This window comes from Juglans regia, chromosome 1, assembly GCF_001411555.2.
Source record: "Juglans regia cultivar Chandler chromosome 1, Walnut 2.0, whole genome shotgun sequence".
NCBI classification, from domain to species: Eukaryota; Viridiplantae; Streptophyta; class Magnoliopsida; order Fagales; family Juglandaceae; genus Juglans; species Juglans regia.
The window spans coordinates 10,861,780-10,875,669 of record NC_049901.1 but is presented as its reverse complement, the minus strand read 5'-3'; the positions used below and the strand labels follow the sequence as shown (position 1 = coordinate 10,875,669).

The following is a 13,890-nucleotide window of genomic DNA, read 5'->3' as shown; positions in this document are numbered from 1 at the left end:
TCTCTTGCCATGATGTGCAAGATTGAGAAAAGGTAGTAAAGCAAACGTTTTTGCATTCATGGGTTTTGGATTAGTCATTGAATTGTATAGGAGAGAGAGTTTGAGCCTTTTGGTTGATACATGAGATACAAGAAATTTTAATAAAGGCAAAATATAAATGATTTTTTTATAAAAGTTACATGGAAAGCCTCTACATCACTGTTATATTGAGTATGTTAAAAATAAGATTAGTAAATAAATTTATTTAGTTAGTTTATAATGGTATAGAAAATCAGTATGACCACCAAATAATACTTCTATTTTGTATCTCAAATAATATTGTTGGTGAGATTTGGGTGTATTGGGACTCTTGGATTTGTTATTTTACTTTTTTGTACTCCATATTTTGTTTAATGAATTTCTTTATAATCTTTTTTGGTGGATTTAGGCTTTCTTAAAGTACTCAAACTTCTCTTAAATTTTAGTGTATTGTGTGATTGTTAAAATTTATTCTTATTTTACTTCTTCCGATAATAAAAACTTCATTTGTCACTTACAAATTAATAGAATAAGAAAATAAGAAAGAGGTTTCATCATTATTATAATTAGTAAATGAAAATCTCAATTACTATTTTAAGACATGACTTGTGATGTTTCCAATTATTATATATGAGTTGTGCTACACATAAGTCTCATATTCTGTACACCATTTAAAAAGTATGTGATTTTACTATTTTACCATCATGTTTCATATTTTATACTTCATGAAACATAAGGGTAAAAGAATAAATTCACGCATTTTTAAATGGTGTACAGGAATGTAAAGCTTATGTATATAATTTTTCATTATTTATTTTTTCAATCTTATTGTCGAACATTCAAAACTAATGACATTAATTACAAATACACATATAATTAAAGACATGGAACTGCCTGCCCTCGAAGGCACAAACCACATAGCATTAATCAATTTACACAATTATTTCGGTGTCAAGAATATATAAGTACTGTGCTCGTCCTTGCTCCTCTAGACCACCTGGGTAGTACCAGTACTCGAGGGATTAATGTGCACAGTATCATCCAAAATGTCATGCCTTGAAGGATCATACTTCTCCCCATCACCCCACAATGCGTATGCTTCCTCGCCATGAACAGCATCGTCCCCTATGAGCAGCTCTGCCTCCGGCATGCGCAGAGGAATCACCAAATTTATCACAATGCAGATAACAGTAGTCACCACGAGGTTCCATCCAATGATGAATAGACCACCCACCATCTGTTTGAGGACCTGCTTTCCTCCGTTAGTTCCTCCATAGACTCCTCCCCTAGAACTTACGATGGGCAGAAAGAGGTTGCACAACTGAGGCTCTGCAAAGATCCCGGTGAGCATTCCGCCCAGCAAACCAGCCACAGCGTGGGTGTGGAACACGCCAAGCGTGTCGTCAACCTTCTGCAGAAGTTTTGACCTTTTGTGTATGATCATCATTGTGAACCATGGAACACTGCCTGACAAAACTCCCATGATTATAGCTGCCCATCCCTGAACAAGACCTGGGATGGACGAGCAAGTATATTAGCACTCCAAGTTGTAATACTTATATATCTGGTGTAATTAATTAACCTAAATAATTGATCCTAGTGATATTATTTCATTTTCTAAGTGATTAAACTGATTGATTTGAGCATCACTTTCGTTTGAAAAACTTAGATACTAGAATATTATTGAGATGACGTTTACCATAAGAACAGAGAGATGGAGACCTGTTGGCTGATTGATATGTACCATGATTAGGTTTAGGTGGGTACTAGAATAAACGCTAGCTGCGTGGAGGATTTGCAAAAAAAACAAAAAAAGACATCATCCTAAATTTTGGTTGACTTCCTCTCCCACCACTGATTTAATAGAGCATTGATGTTATTGAAGTACTGAGATCAACTGGGTTTGAAAAAAAGAAATCATCCTAAGTTTTAGCTGACTTGCTGATCATGATGATCTGCCATCAATGATTTTAATATTTAGCACCAAATGATGGTGATCTCTTACTAAAATAATTAATTTTGTCCATTCGTTTTGAAAAATAAAATAAAACTTATAATTAAAAAAATAATTTTTTTATATAAATTTTAGATTTATATACTTTTTCAAAATGAATGTATATATAAGACTGTAGTCTGTGAATATGGTTTAAATTGAGATATATTGTAAATTTGTACGTAGTAATTTCAGAAAAGTCAACTTTCTAAGAAGTTTCCACGTGAAAGATACATATGAGAAGTGTATACCCAGTAATGAAGTGACCCTAAATTAAATTAAGTAGATTATATTTAGCCTGAATAATTAACTGGGCGAGGTACGTAGTCATGAGTTATCACCTGCACCAGGCGTGATGCAAACGAGGCCGGTGATCATGCCCTGAACTGCTCCAATTACTGAGGGTTTCTTAAAGAAGATGACATCGAGCCACGTCCAGACTAAAAGGCTGGTTGCGGCGCATATGTTGGTGTTGAGGACTGCCATGGAGGAGTCGATGTTGGCTGCGTAAGGATCTCCACCATTGAACCCCGCCCATCCCATCCACAAAAGTCCTGCTCCTGCCAACATCAACAAAACGTTGTTTGGAGGAAATCTCTCTCTGTCTTTTCTTGATCTTGGTCCTACCTGCATATATGCGCCCTCATTAAACGGCCACCACTCGATCTTCACCCTACTTAATACTATAGTACATATATATATATATGTATATATTAATTATATATACAAGCCAAAAGAACCCGACATGGCGAGATTATGTTAATAACCCAAGGCAGAACTCATCATGTAATATTCATCGTATCAAAACAAAGATGCCCTGAAATATTATTCGAACTCAAAGTAAGTGGGATTATTGAACAAGAGAACTGCACAGAGTATACTCTTGATCATGAAACATTTTTTTTCCCCTCAAAACCACGAAAATAGAGAACTGCATATATATCATAAAAAAGTTTTTTAACTTCAATTTGATTTGGAAATATTCTACCCAGAAGAACCAGTCTAGCTTATGGAGTAGTAACACAACCCAAAAGATCAATGCATGTATACCATGTGTATATATAATATATATATATATATATATTAATCTTCGTTAAATTAATGAAGTCTAGTAGACTCATCTTTTGATCAATATATAATTAGGTAGAAAGAAAACCTGGCTTTTACAAAGCATAAAGAGTACTAAGCATTGCCAAGAGTAGTAAAGAAAGAACTGACGGACCCAATAAGCAGCAGTAAATCCGGCAATCCCCGAGGAAAGATGGATGACATAACCACCGGAATAGTCTATGACACCCCAATGAAACAAGAACCCACCACCCCACAAGCTGAAGGCTCCGACGGTGTAAGAGAAAGTGAGCCACAGTGGCACGAACATCATCCACGCCTTGATGTTCATCCTTGCCAGCAGCGACCCCGCTAATATTACTATCGTGATCGCTGCAAACACGCACTGAAACCACACCATCGTGGCCATGGGGAAGTATGGCCGAGCCATGGGCGTCTCCACCTCGCCATTACCGGAATACTGAGTGGTTTCGGGTAGAGTAGTCCATTCGAGAAGGAACTTCTGGCCCAGAGCCGGGCCGCCTTTTCCCCAGAAGGGAAGGAGCTTGTGTCCAAAGGACATCTTGTAACCCCACGTTACCCAGCAGATAACTACTGCAGCAAAAGCGTATAAAGCCATGAACGCAGAATTCACGGCCCATTTCTTCTTGACAATACTACCGTAGAGTATGACGAGCCCCGGCACGCTTTGCAGACCGACGAGGGTGGCCGCAATCATCTGCCACCCGTTGTCTCCCTTGTTCAACCAGGGCGGCACCGCCAGAGAGGTGCCGGCCTGGTACGCCACTGGAACCGGGTTCGGTGGAGGAGCAGCCATGGCTTGGCTGGCTAGCTAGCTTAGCAACCTTAGCAACCTTTGCTCCTTTGCGCCCAACTGGCCGCTAACTAGTACGTACCGTGGAGTAAAAAACAATTGGAGAGTGGAGGCTTATAATATAAATTAATCCCGTTTGGATAGATCATCTCATTCTATTATTTTTTTAAAATTTTTATATAAAATATAATAAATAATTTAATTTTTTTAAATTATAAAATAATATTATTATTAAAAAATAATATTCAATTTTCAACTTTTATTTAAAACTATTTTTTTCATCTTGTTTTGTTTATTTTTACACTTGAGATTAGTTGAAGTACAAATTAAAAATTGAATAAAATATTTTTTAATATTATTTTTTATTTTATAATTTAAAAAGTTGAATTATTTATTATATTTTATATATAAATTTAAAAAAATATATAATAATTAAATGAGATAATATGAAATTAAAAAAAAAATTGTGTAAATGAATGAGAACTTACCAAAGATTCCAAACCGGGCCTAAGATTAAGAAAGGATGTTGAATGGTACTACTGATCTCTCCGTAGAGTAATCGTCATCGTAAATAGTATTTTTCTCAAATCAATGGTCATCACATATCATTAGCAATCAATGGAGGGCGAAAGTAGTAACTGGTGAAGTCAGCTTCGTCATCAAACGACAAGGTGTACTGCGTCTACGTGATGACTTCTTGAGAAGCCCATGCGTTTTATTTTTATTTTTATTTTTATTTTTATTAATAATTCGATTAAATCTTTTTGAACAAAAGAGTTGTATTTGGTAATAATTATGAGAAGGAAAATAACTCTAAAAATTCTATACTTAGATTAATAATCAAGCTAAGCTTACTTACAAAATATTTAGGAGTAATCATGCACCCAACTGGCCTGCGTCTATCTCATTATATTTGGGGGGATTTGAATTATCCCCAACACCAAGCCACCAATAATCATGCTTGCTTACAAGAAGGTTTGAATTACAATCGACTAGAGACATAGGACCAATCTCTAAGCCTAGATATTCCTCAAAGACCTAGCTAGTATATATTTCTTTTAGGATAAAGTTTTTTATTTAAATTGGGTGGATGAAGTTTATTCTGACCTATTTATAAATATGACAAATGTCTATTAAACATGTGACAAGTATATTCTTTGTGAAATGTCTAATTTGAAAAATTGTCACGTATTTTTTAATTAAAAAAGTATGTGATTCTCACATGCTCGAAAGACACATCATGTCAATTTTTTAAATGGATTATCTAATTTAGAAAGTAATTATGATAATTTTTTAATTCATGCACAGTTGTTGACGTCTCTTTAGCATATGTATAAATCTCTTTCAATTGGTCCACTTTTTTTTATATATAAACAAAATTGCTTGATGGCATACGTTTACTTGAATGGAATTAGGAGGCTATTGTCCGCCACAAAAGGGCATGTCGGTCTCATATCAAGTGCATGGTAGCCAAATGTTAAGATTTATGATGCAATGTAACCTCTCATGTCTCTATTGGGATCTCTTTTTCCCGCTGCTTTTGGATCTTCTTTGGTTTTCAGATCGAGTGATGATGCCAGGCTACAGAGACTTCTACACATTTTTTCTACCGAACAGTATAAAAAAAAAAAAAAAATTCTATTTTTTTCAAAAACAATTTAAATCCATTTAAACATTTCTAAAAATTCACAAATTCATTAAAAACACTTCTTTAACTATTAAGTAAGAATTAAAAAAAAATGGATACAAAATATCAGTAGAAATCCTCGGTGGATTAGGCGTATCGATAAATAATATTATTTTTCATTTACGCTATAAGAAAAACTCAATATTTTTATATATTTTTTTTAGAAACTCTATATTATTAGCCTTTGTCCTACCAAATTCTTGTTTGTCAAACCAGAGTAATATCTAACTTTAAAATCTTTCCAAACCCAATGCCTTACGCCTTAAGGGATAACAATATGTGATGTGTTGGCCTATAAATTAAACACATTGGTACATAAAATATACAGAAGCAAGAGAAGAAAAGAATTCATTTACCAATACTTAGAAATCAACATGGAAGCTTAACAAAGTGCAAATATAAGAAGAATAAAAAAAGAGAGAAATAAAACTGAATATCAAATAAATACTCTATAGCAATAAACAATAAACAAGTTTTTTGGGGAAAATTAAAATAATTGTAATTTTGAAGTGCAATTTAAATAACTATAATTACATGGATCGACTTACAAGAATTAATTCATTCTACAAAAAAATTTAATGGAACTAAAAGGCCACAAGAAGAAAACAGAACAGAACAAAAATAAAAGGGGGGAAAAGAGTGAATGTAAGAAGAAATCACAGATTAGGGCTATTGCTACAGAACTATTTCACAAGATGGCACTCAAAAAGACTTGACTCAACATGCCAAAAAAGGTGAAAAGGATTTTAAAATGTCCGCCAAAAATGCCTGTAATTTTTTAGTTTTGGACCTGCACAAGCATATATGGAATCTCAATCTACGTGGCTGAGATCCAACGCCTGATTCAAAATTTTTGTCCGGAGGGCTTTCCATCACTTTTGCGTAAGAATTGCAGTGTCATAAAAGGATGATCCTTCATACCAAACCATTGAGATGAGACGTACCATACTGAATTGAATATTCTTTTACTTGAAATAGTCGTGCCGCAAAATTGTGATAAAACTGGGGGGTGATCCATCTTCGTCCTTCTGCTTCCAGAGTTCCCCGTTGCCTTGGATGTACCATGATACTCTCGGAGATATTGGTGTATACAAATCTGCAGGTTTTGAACCGTAAGACACAAATATTTGTGGCCAGGAAAATGTTTAAAAATGTTTTTCTAACAATGTAATATAATGAAATTTCTAAACAGCATAATTCAGAGCTTTCCTATTAAGATATGTGTTACATAGATAGAGCTCCAATCCTGATGCTTTTGATGTGTGAAACACACCACCACATTCTTCTTGTAGGATCTTGTGGGTTTTTTACCCTGAATAGCATTGTTATTTTCGCAACATATAAGCACACAAAATTTGAAGCATTATTATATGAGGAATACTTCAGGCACAAAGGGATTTCACAAAAATAAACTCACAAATTAACATGGCTTGATGTGGTACGTTAGATTGTAAAGTAGATCTAATGGATCATGTGAAGCCACGTTGCTTTGTGAGTTTACTTTTGTAAAATCTTTTTTGTAGCCATAGCACTTCTCTTATTATATTGTATGAAAGGCCTACAATTGCTAACCCAACTGGCATGGTTTCTTCATTTAAATCTAGAAGCAAAGAAGCTCTACTATAGACTCCCTCCGTATTAGACTCAATGGTAGCACCAAGGTTCACTCAAGTACTGTGAAGTGTTTGTTTGATAAACCGAAAAAGAAAAAAAAAAGTAAAAACGAAAAACACTCTTGTTAATTTAGACCACTGATGATAAGAAAAAACGAGATTTGACATGATATAAACCTTGAAATAGCATCTCCCCACCGCCAAAATAGAGTTGAAGGAATGAAGTCGTGGATTCAATTTAGAAGGATTCTTGAGCTGCATATAAGCAAGCCCACAAAGGAAAAAAAAAAAAAAAAAAAAAAGGACTCAATGTCATAAAAAAATGAGCAAGTCAACATTTTACCAGATGAACTTTTTGTTAGAAGTAACTTTACCAAATAAACCACAAGCTTCAAACATTTTTAGCAGTACTGATCTGTTTTTTATCTACAGCAAAATGACTTGTCAAACCAACACTGCAAGACTGGTCAGCAGTTTACACCAGTCGAGTCTTGTTTTAATACATTGGCTGAAAGAGGTATATGACACTATCCTAAATCTTATAATTTGAACTGCACAACTAATACTGGCAAACAGGCCAGTTACTTAAAATGAAAAATACTAGATTGTCATGAGTCAGTGTTGCTATAACCATCCCTTTGGATCATTCCTTGATGGAAATCTACTGTTGGTTTGTAACTAGAATCTCTCTTTATAAATTTTGATAATCGTACAATCTGTGGTCAACACATCCTCTTTGGTGCAAACAATAGTGCTGAGAAGTTTCCTTAGCAAGTCACAGATCTACCATCATAATTCCAACTCACCACTAATACAGTGATTTTAGATTGTTAGGCCTTAGAACTTAGGGCACTGGAGTACAATCCTTGTAATTGCGAGGCATACAAACAGATTTGGAAGTTCCTAGGAGGTGGTAGCTTCTCAATAGCAACAATTTCTACTCCTGATAATAGCTGAATGAACACTGTTTTGCTTGTCCATACAATAACCTAACCCATTTCAACAAGGTTTGCAAATGGATTTTTTCATGACCAAACAAAATTCTGAAGGTCATGCAAGGTTTGCTCCCTGATACGAATAAGAGACATACCTGTAATGATGGGTGGATCTGGCTCTCGTGTACTGTGCAATATAGCTGTCCCAGATAACACAGTTATGAAGCCACAAAGCTCTGATGCTATGCTGCTCGCACTTTGACCAGAATAGTCCTGCAAATAGTATACAAAAGATGAATGTTCAAGAAATAGAAGAAATATTTTGTATTCTCTCTCTCTAAACATTTCTGCATGAGGGTACCTTAAACATTATTGCACTGGCAAGTATTGTAAAAGATGTGAACAAGGCATAATAGATGGGAGAAACAACAGCTGTGTTGAAAGTATCTAATGCCTGCAACAATGCCAGAGTCATTGGACATTAGTAAAATTGAATGCAGCATCGCAACACACACACAGAAGCATACAACATTTAAATATGAAAAATAAATTATTGTAAACAACAACAAAAAGCAGATATTTAAATAAACTTCAAGGGTATATCTGCCCTCTAATTCAGGCAATATTTCATGTATCCTTAATTTTAAACCAGAAACTTTATTTACATGTTAATACAGCCATCCTCACAGCCAGGTTGAATCCTCACAGAGCCCTGTTATTATATACTGAAACAAACGTCCACTAAAGCTCTTTAACCAGAAAAGTCGGCAGACAACCCCTTTGCAGCATTTCAGTGGGAAAAAATTGTGTCCATTAAAAGAAAAAACCTATTAAGCTGTAGAAATGAGTCATCTCTTTCATAAAATATGAACTGATACATTAAGAATATAAATCCATGAGGAACGATAGACCACTAAATTCACATTGTTAATCCCTTGAGTGGGTAACCTTGCCATGTTGGTCACCAAATTTCGTGTCAGACTCACCAATGCTTTCATTTCTACTGATTTATTTTGATTATAATGCATGCACCCTTTTTTTCCAAAGAGGGAGGAATGGGATAAAAAGTTTTAAATTGGTAAGAAAAAAATAAAGCTGAAAAAAATCATCTCTGAAAGCTTAAGAAGAAGTTTTTTTTATAACTTTATAAATATGATAAGTTTATAGATGAGCGAAAAAGGCAGAGCCCAATTAAGAAGAAGTTGAAAAGAGATGAAATGAAAAGGCCCAAGTAGCCCTCTGTTGAGGAGGTTTAACAACACCCCCTCCTCTCCAAAACCCATATTCCCCCAAGTCAAAAAAATTCTTGCCTACAAGAATCTCAGCACCAAAATACCAGCTCCTTTAGAACTATTACTAAAACCCCAAACCACAATGCAAGCTTCTAACTTTATCAAGTCAGATCTCTCTATTTGTATATGTACATGTGTGTATATATATATAGACACACACACACATATATATATCCAAGCCCTCTTAGCATGCACAGTGATAAACCAAGACATCCAATTTTTACAATCTTCTTTCACCACCAAGTTGGATATAATCCTGAAGATGCATCCTTCAAGGCCATATCAAGAAGCTCATAGTTATACCAATAGTTGGATGCTCTTGCCAAGCAAACACAGATCCAAACCATATCTTCGAAATGGCCTTGAACCATGTCTGACAGGAGACAGCTAGAGGATTCAGTGTTCCATATAACCAATATAAGAAATGAGAAGTTCAAATTAAAACACAGACACAAATTGTCTAAGGCCTCGTTTGTTTTCGCAGATGAATTGAGATTAAAGTTAAAAAGTTGAATAAAATATTGTTAGAATATATTTTTTTTAATATTATTTTTGTTTTGAGATTTGAAAAAGTTGAATTGTTTATTTTATTTTGTATGGGAATTTGAGAAAGTTGTAATGATTAGATGAGATGAAATGAGATGAGTTGAGAAGTTTCCTGAAAACAAACAAGGCCTTAAGTTCTTCAATCACATATACAGCATTTTGATACAAAATGATGCAGAACTCACTTATACTGACCATGTTTAGATAATTTAATTGGGTAATGATACAGGTAATTGCAACCATTGCAAAAATCCATGTCTGAAAGTATTTGAGCTGGTTTGTGCCCTCTAATGAGAGCTCAATTGCAATACCAATGGCTTTTATACTCATGACCTGCAAAAGCCAGAAACTTGGTTACATATAGGAAACCTTGAATATCACTTAAGTATAAATGATACTTAGAGAACAAGGCATGAACATCAAACAACAAAATAGTAACTTATAAGAGAGCAGTGAACTATAGAGCCACAAATAACTCACTGTCAAAGATCCAATTATGGAGCATATTCCTATATAAACCATTATGTTGGTTTGGCCACAGCGAGGAGCGCAGTACAGGACCAGTACCAATGTTATAGCTACCGCAGCGGCCGTATACAAAAGAAATGCTGGGTGTAAGAGCGCATCAAACTAATCAGAAGATAAGCTGGAGATGAGAAACTAGCATTCCAATAAAAATATGAGATGACCATTCAGTGATTAACAAAAATCTAGCAGCATACCTGGTTGGATTGCTAATTCCCAGATTTGTTCTACAGAACTAAGAGATTCTTCTTCAGGTGCATGGAGTACAATCACTGTAGATCCCACTATACAAAGAAGACACCCCAACATCCCCATTTTCTGGAGTTTCTCCTTCAACAAGAAATGTGCCAAAACAGCACTACATAATTTCCATACAGACATAGTTCAACTTCATCAGGAACACTATAAATAGTTGAACATCCAAGAAGAAATGTTAATCAAATTTTCATATCACTAGAAATCAAATGTACCTAACTATAATACTCAATGCACCAAGGGGCGTCACCAGCACAGCAGGTGCATATATGTACGCTGCAAAATTCGCTATCTCCCCAACAATCACTGTCAACGGAGCAAAAATATGATATCAACAATAGGCAAGCCTATGTGGCCCTGGAGACCAACAAACTAAGAAACTAGAAAATCAATGGTCTATACGATACGAGAAATGGAGGAGCAAAGGAGAAAAGAGCCAAGAACTCAAATATTACTGAGCCCTCAATCAGCAATTATATTAGGATAAGCTCAAAGAAACAAAAATATCATCCAATTGAGCATGGTACAATTTCTTAGCCCAATTGAGCAACCCAAAATAAATTACCAAATTTAACTTAATTACCAGTAATTGGCTAATCGAGAAACCAAAGACGGTTAGTACAATGCAGAAGCGTAAGCAAAAGAGCAGCTTACTTGTAATCATCCCGATCCACCATAGAGGCTCTAAAAGATAGCCATACCCTCCAACACCTAAGACGCCAAAAACCAAACAAGAGACGGACTAATTAGGGCGCATACAGAAATATATATATATATATATATATATATGTATATATATATTACAGATTTAATGCGCGTGAGCTGAAAAATGTAAGAGCTTACTAGCTCGAGGGCCGTTTACCCCGGCCCGGCGGAGACCCTTCTTCTTGATGATGAAGCTCGATCCAATGAAGGCGCTGGAAACCATGGCCAGAATAAAGCCTTTCAAATTACTCGAGTACATCTAAATCAACCTTATATATACAAAATAATACACTTATTTGCATGAACAGCTGTATCGATAAGAAGAAGGATGCATAATAGTCGCTGTGAGCAAGCAAAGCAAGCAGGGAAGCGAGTGGATTTGGAAACCCCCGTCTCCACAACTGGACCCCCTGTACTAGGGTTGGGTTTTGTTCCGGTCCTCTCTCTCTCTCTCTCTCTAAACTGCGGATCTAAAGGACGGTCGTCGAGGGAACGTTAAACTTGTCACCTGCCAGTCGCCTTGACGCCAACTGTCCGCATCCCGATTCGTCCACTCCAACTGAATGCCAATCTTTTGAGGACTGGAAAACTCTTAACTCAGCCGCATTTGCGCACCGAAGAGCACTGAGAAGCTGACATGGACTGCCTTAATGAAACGAATCGTTTTGATTTTACTTGAATGAGCACAGTTTTGGGCGGGATCTGAAGTCACATGAAAATTTCCAACACAATTTTGCATTTTCTTTGTTGCGCCTCTTCTTTCCCTGCGTGCCCTCTCTTTCTCTGGTAATCTTCTCTGGTTTTTTTTGGTTGTTTGCATTGTGGATTTGTGGTTGCTTCCTTTATATTTTATTCTGAAGATTTTTGGTCCAATCTTTCCCTGCCTCTCTTCATTCTTTCATCTTGTTTTGTGCATCACATGATCTAGAATTTTTTGAAAGAGCAAGGAGGTTGGTTCGGTGCATCACATGCTTTGAGACGCTGAAGAATATGTTGGGTTATAAGAATATGTGCATTGGAAGATTATGTGCATTAGAAGAATAATGACGGCTGAAACAATATTACATTGACATTATCTTCAGAAAATTTTTCATTTGAAAAGTGATTAATTAATTAAACAAGAAAAAATAATTTTCTTGTTAAATTCTAGCTAAAAAACAGTTAGTTCACTAGTAAAATGCTCTAGTAGTTTTAGTTTAACTTAGTTTCGAGAGTTTGCTTCCAATCCTTCAATTGGAAGTCATAAAGTTAAGTTTTTATTTCTGACAAGGTCCTTTTTTCTCTAGAAAAACTCTGTATGCAGTCGAGTAATGTCCATTTGTGCTCAGTCTAAAAAGTTTTCTTGCTTTGTAGGCTAACACAAGTTCGATTTTCAGCATCTACTTTATATTTTCATATTCGTTCTAGTTTGAGAACTTATTTTTGGATGTGCTTGTTTTGCTAGCACACTATTAGTTTGAGAGTTTATTTGTTTCTTATTCCAGTTAATTTTTAATCTTTTGATTCAAAATCATTTTGTACCATCTATCGCTAATTACAAGCCGAGAAGCCCATCTACTAAACCCACTTGTTCTGCAACAATTACTATACTCTTTCTCAGGTTTATTTATCTTTTAAAATTCAATAACATATGTTGTTGGTGTCACAAGCTGCAGATAACAATGCATTAAGTGCATCTGTGACTTGTTTGATTCAAATGTTCGAGAGAGAGGAAGAGATCGAGAAGAGGGGGATGGTGCTTCACAAGAGAAATGATGAGATTGATAAGAGGGAGTTGGCTATCCACGATGATCAAATTGATCTTCTGATGAAACAAGCAGAAGTGCAGTGTTCACGCACACTACTTCATGTGTATTGGGGATTTGCCATAGTTATTTCATATTATTTAACAAGATCTAAGTGAATTCCCAATGTTGGTTTGCTTTTGTAAATAAAACTCTACCAACTGGATAGGTTTATGTAATGGATGAGTTAGGTTATCTAAATAACTGTTAGGTTATGTAAGTTGTGTTGTTTGCTGGTGGAAATCTATTAGAAATTTATTGTAAAAATAAGTACAATGATCATGACCGATTGTTATGTTATCCTTATCTCTTTAGCAAATTATTGGCATTGATTAAGAAACTTGTTGTATGCTAATGGAACTCTGCTTTTTATACTAGATCATCCAAGTAATGATATTTGCTACAAAAATATTGTTGGGAAGTCTTACTGTACATAAATTTCGGGTTGCTTGTAAATCTCCTAGTTAGTTTGGAAAAAAAATAGAACTTGAAAACTTGTACCCATAAACCCAGGTTGGCTATGACAGACAATAGGGGAACTTGGAATATGTTATTCATAAGGAGATCGAGAAGCTAAGTTCAACAAGGGGACTATTATTCACACAAGGGCAAAACTTTAACACTCTTTACTAGCAAGAAAATGTTCAACAAGGAA

The 13,890-nt window shown here is 35.3% G+C and overlaps 2 protein-coding genes across 4 annotated transcripts; both read right to left on the bottom strand.

The window, feature by feature from the left end:
- Positions 1-806: 806 nt before the first annotated feature.
- On the bottom strand, positions 807-3,991 carry LOC108996277 (ammonium transporter 3 member 1-like). Its single transcript, XM_018972071.2, has 3 exons — positions 3,234-3,991; positions 2,353-2,638; positions 807-1,530 (listed from the first exon to the last, which is right to left on the bottom strand). The coding sequence occupies exons 1-3, from the start codon at positions 3,894-3,896 to the stop codon at positions 1,007-1,009; spliced, it is 1,473 nt and encodes a 490-aa protein (XP_018827616.1). The 5' UTR covers positions 3,897-3,991; the 3' UTR covers positions 807-1,006.
- A 2,052-nt stretch (positions 3,992-6,043) lies between these two features.
- On the bottom strand, positions 6,044-12,014 carry LOC108996402 (probable magnesium transporter NIPA6). 3 transcript variants are annotated; one of them, XM_018972288.2, is made up of 9 exons: positions 11,590-12,005; positions 11,401-11,457; positions 10,962-11,052; positions 10,689-10,849; positions 10,447-10,544; positions 10,162-10,299; positions 8,490-8,582; positions 8,284-8,401; positions 6,044-6,676 (listed from the first exon to the last, which is right to left on the bottom strand). In XM_018972288.2, the coding sequence occupies exons 1-9, from the start codon at positions 11,708-11,710 to the stop codon at positions 6,546-6,548; spliced, it is 1,008 nt and encodes a 335-aa protein (XP_018827833.1). In that variant the 5' UTR covers positions 11,711-12,005; the 3' UTR covers positions 6,044-6,545. The 3 variants fall into 3 exon arrangements, with proteins under 3 accessions (XP_018827833.1, XP_018827832.1, XP_018827834.1); XM_018972287.2 differs by having other exon boundaries at positions 10,447-10,574; positions 11,590-12,004; XM_018972289.2 differs by lacking the exon at positions 6,044-6,676 and having other exon boundaries at positions 8,295-8,401; positions 10,152-10,299; positions 10,447-10,574; positions 11,590-12,014.
- Between the last annotated feature and the right edge of the window lie 1,876 nt (positions 12,015-13,890).

Coding starts and splice junctions, on each gene's coding strand:
- LOC108996277 (XM_018972071.2), bottom strand. CDS start 3,896: ATGGCTGCTCCTCCACCGAACCCGGTTCCAGTGGCGTACCAGGCCGGC. Junction 2,639..3,233: donor GATTTACTGCTGCTTATTGG/GTCCGTCAGTTC, acceptor GCATATATGCAG/GTAGGACCAAGATCAAGAAA. Junction 1,531..2,352: donor TTGCATCACGCCTGGTGCAG/GTGATAACTCAT, acceptor CGTCCATCCCAG/GTCTTGTTCAGGGATGGGCA.
- LOC108996402 (XM_018972287.2), bottom strand. CDS start 11,710: ATGTACTCGAGTAATTTGAAAGGCTTTATTCTGGCCATGGTTTCCAGC. Junction 11,458..11,589: donor GGTAAACGGCCCTCGAGCTA/GTAAGCTCTTAC, acceptor TTGGCGTCTTAG/GTGTTGGAGGGTATGGCTAT. Junction 10,300..10,446: donor CCATAATTGGATCTTTGACA/GTGAGTTATTTG, acceptor TGGCTTTTGCAG/GTCATGAGTATAAAAGCCAT.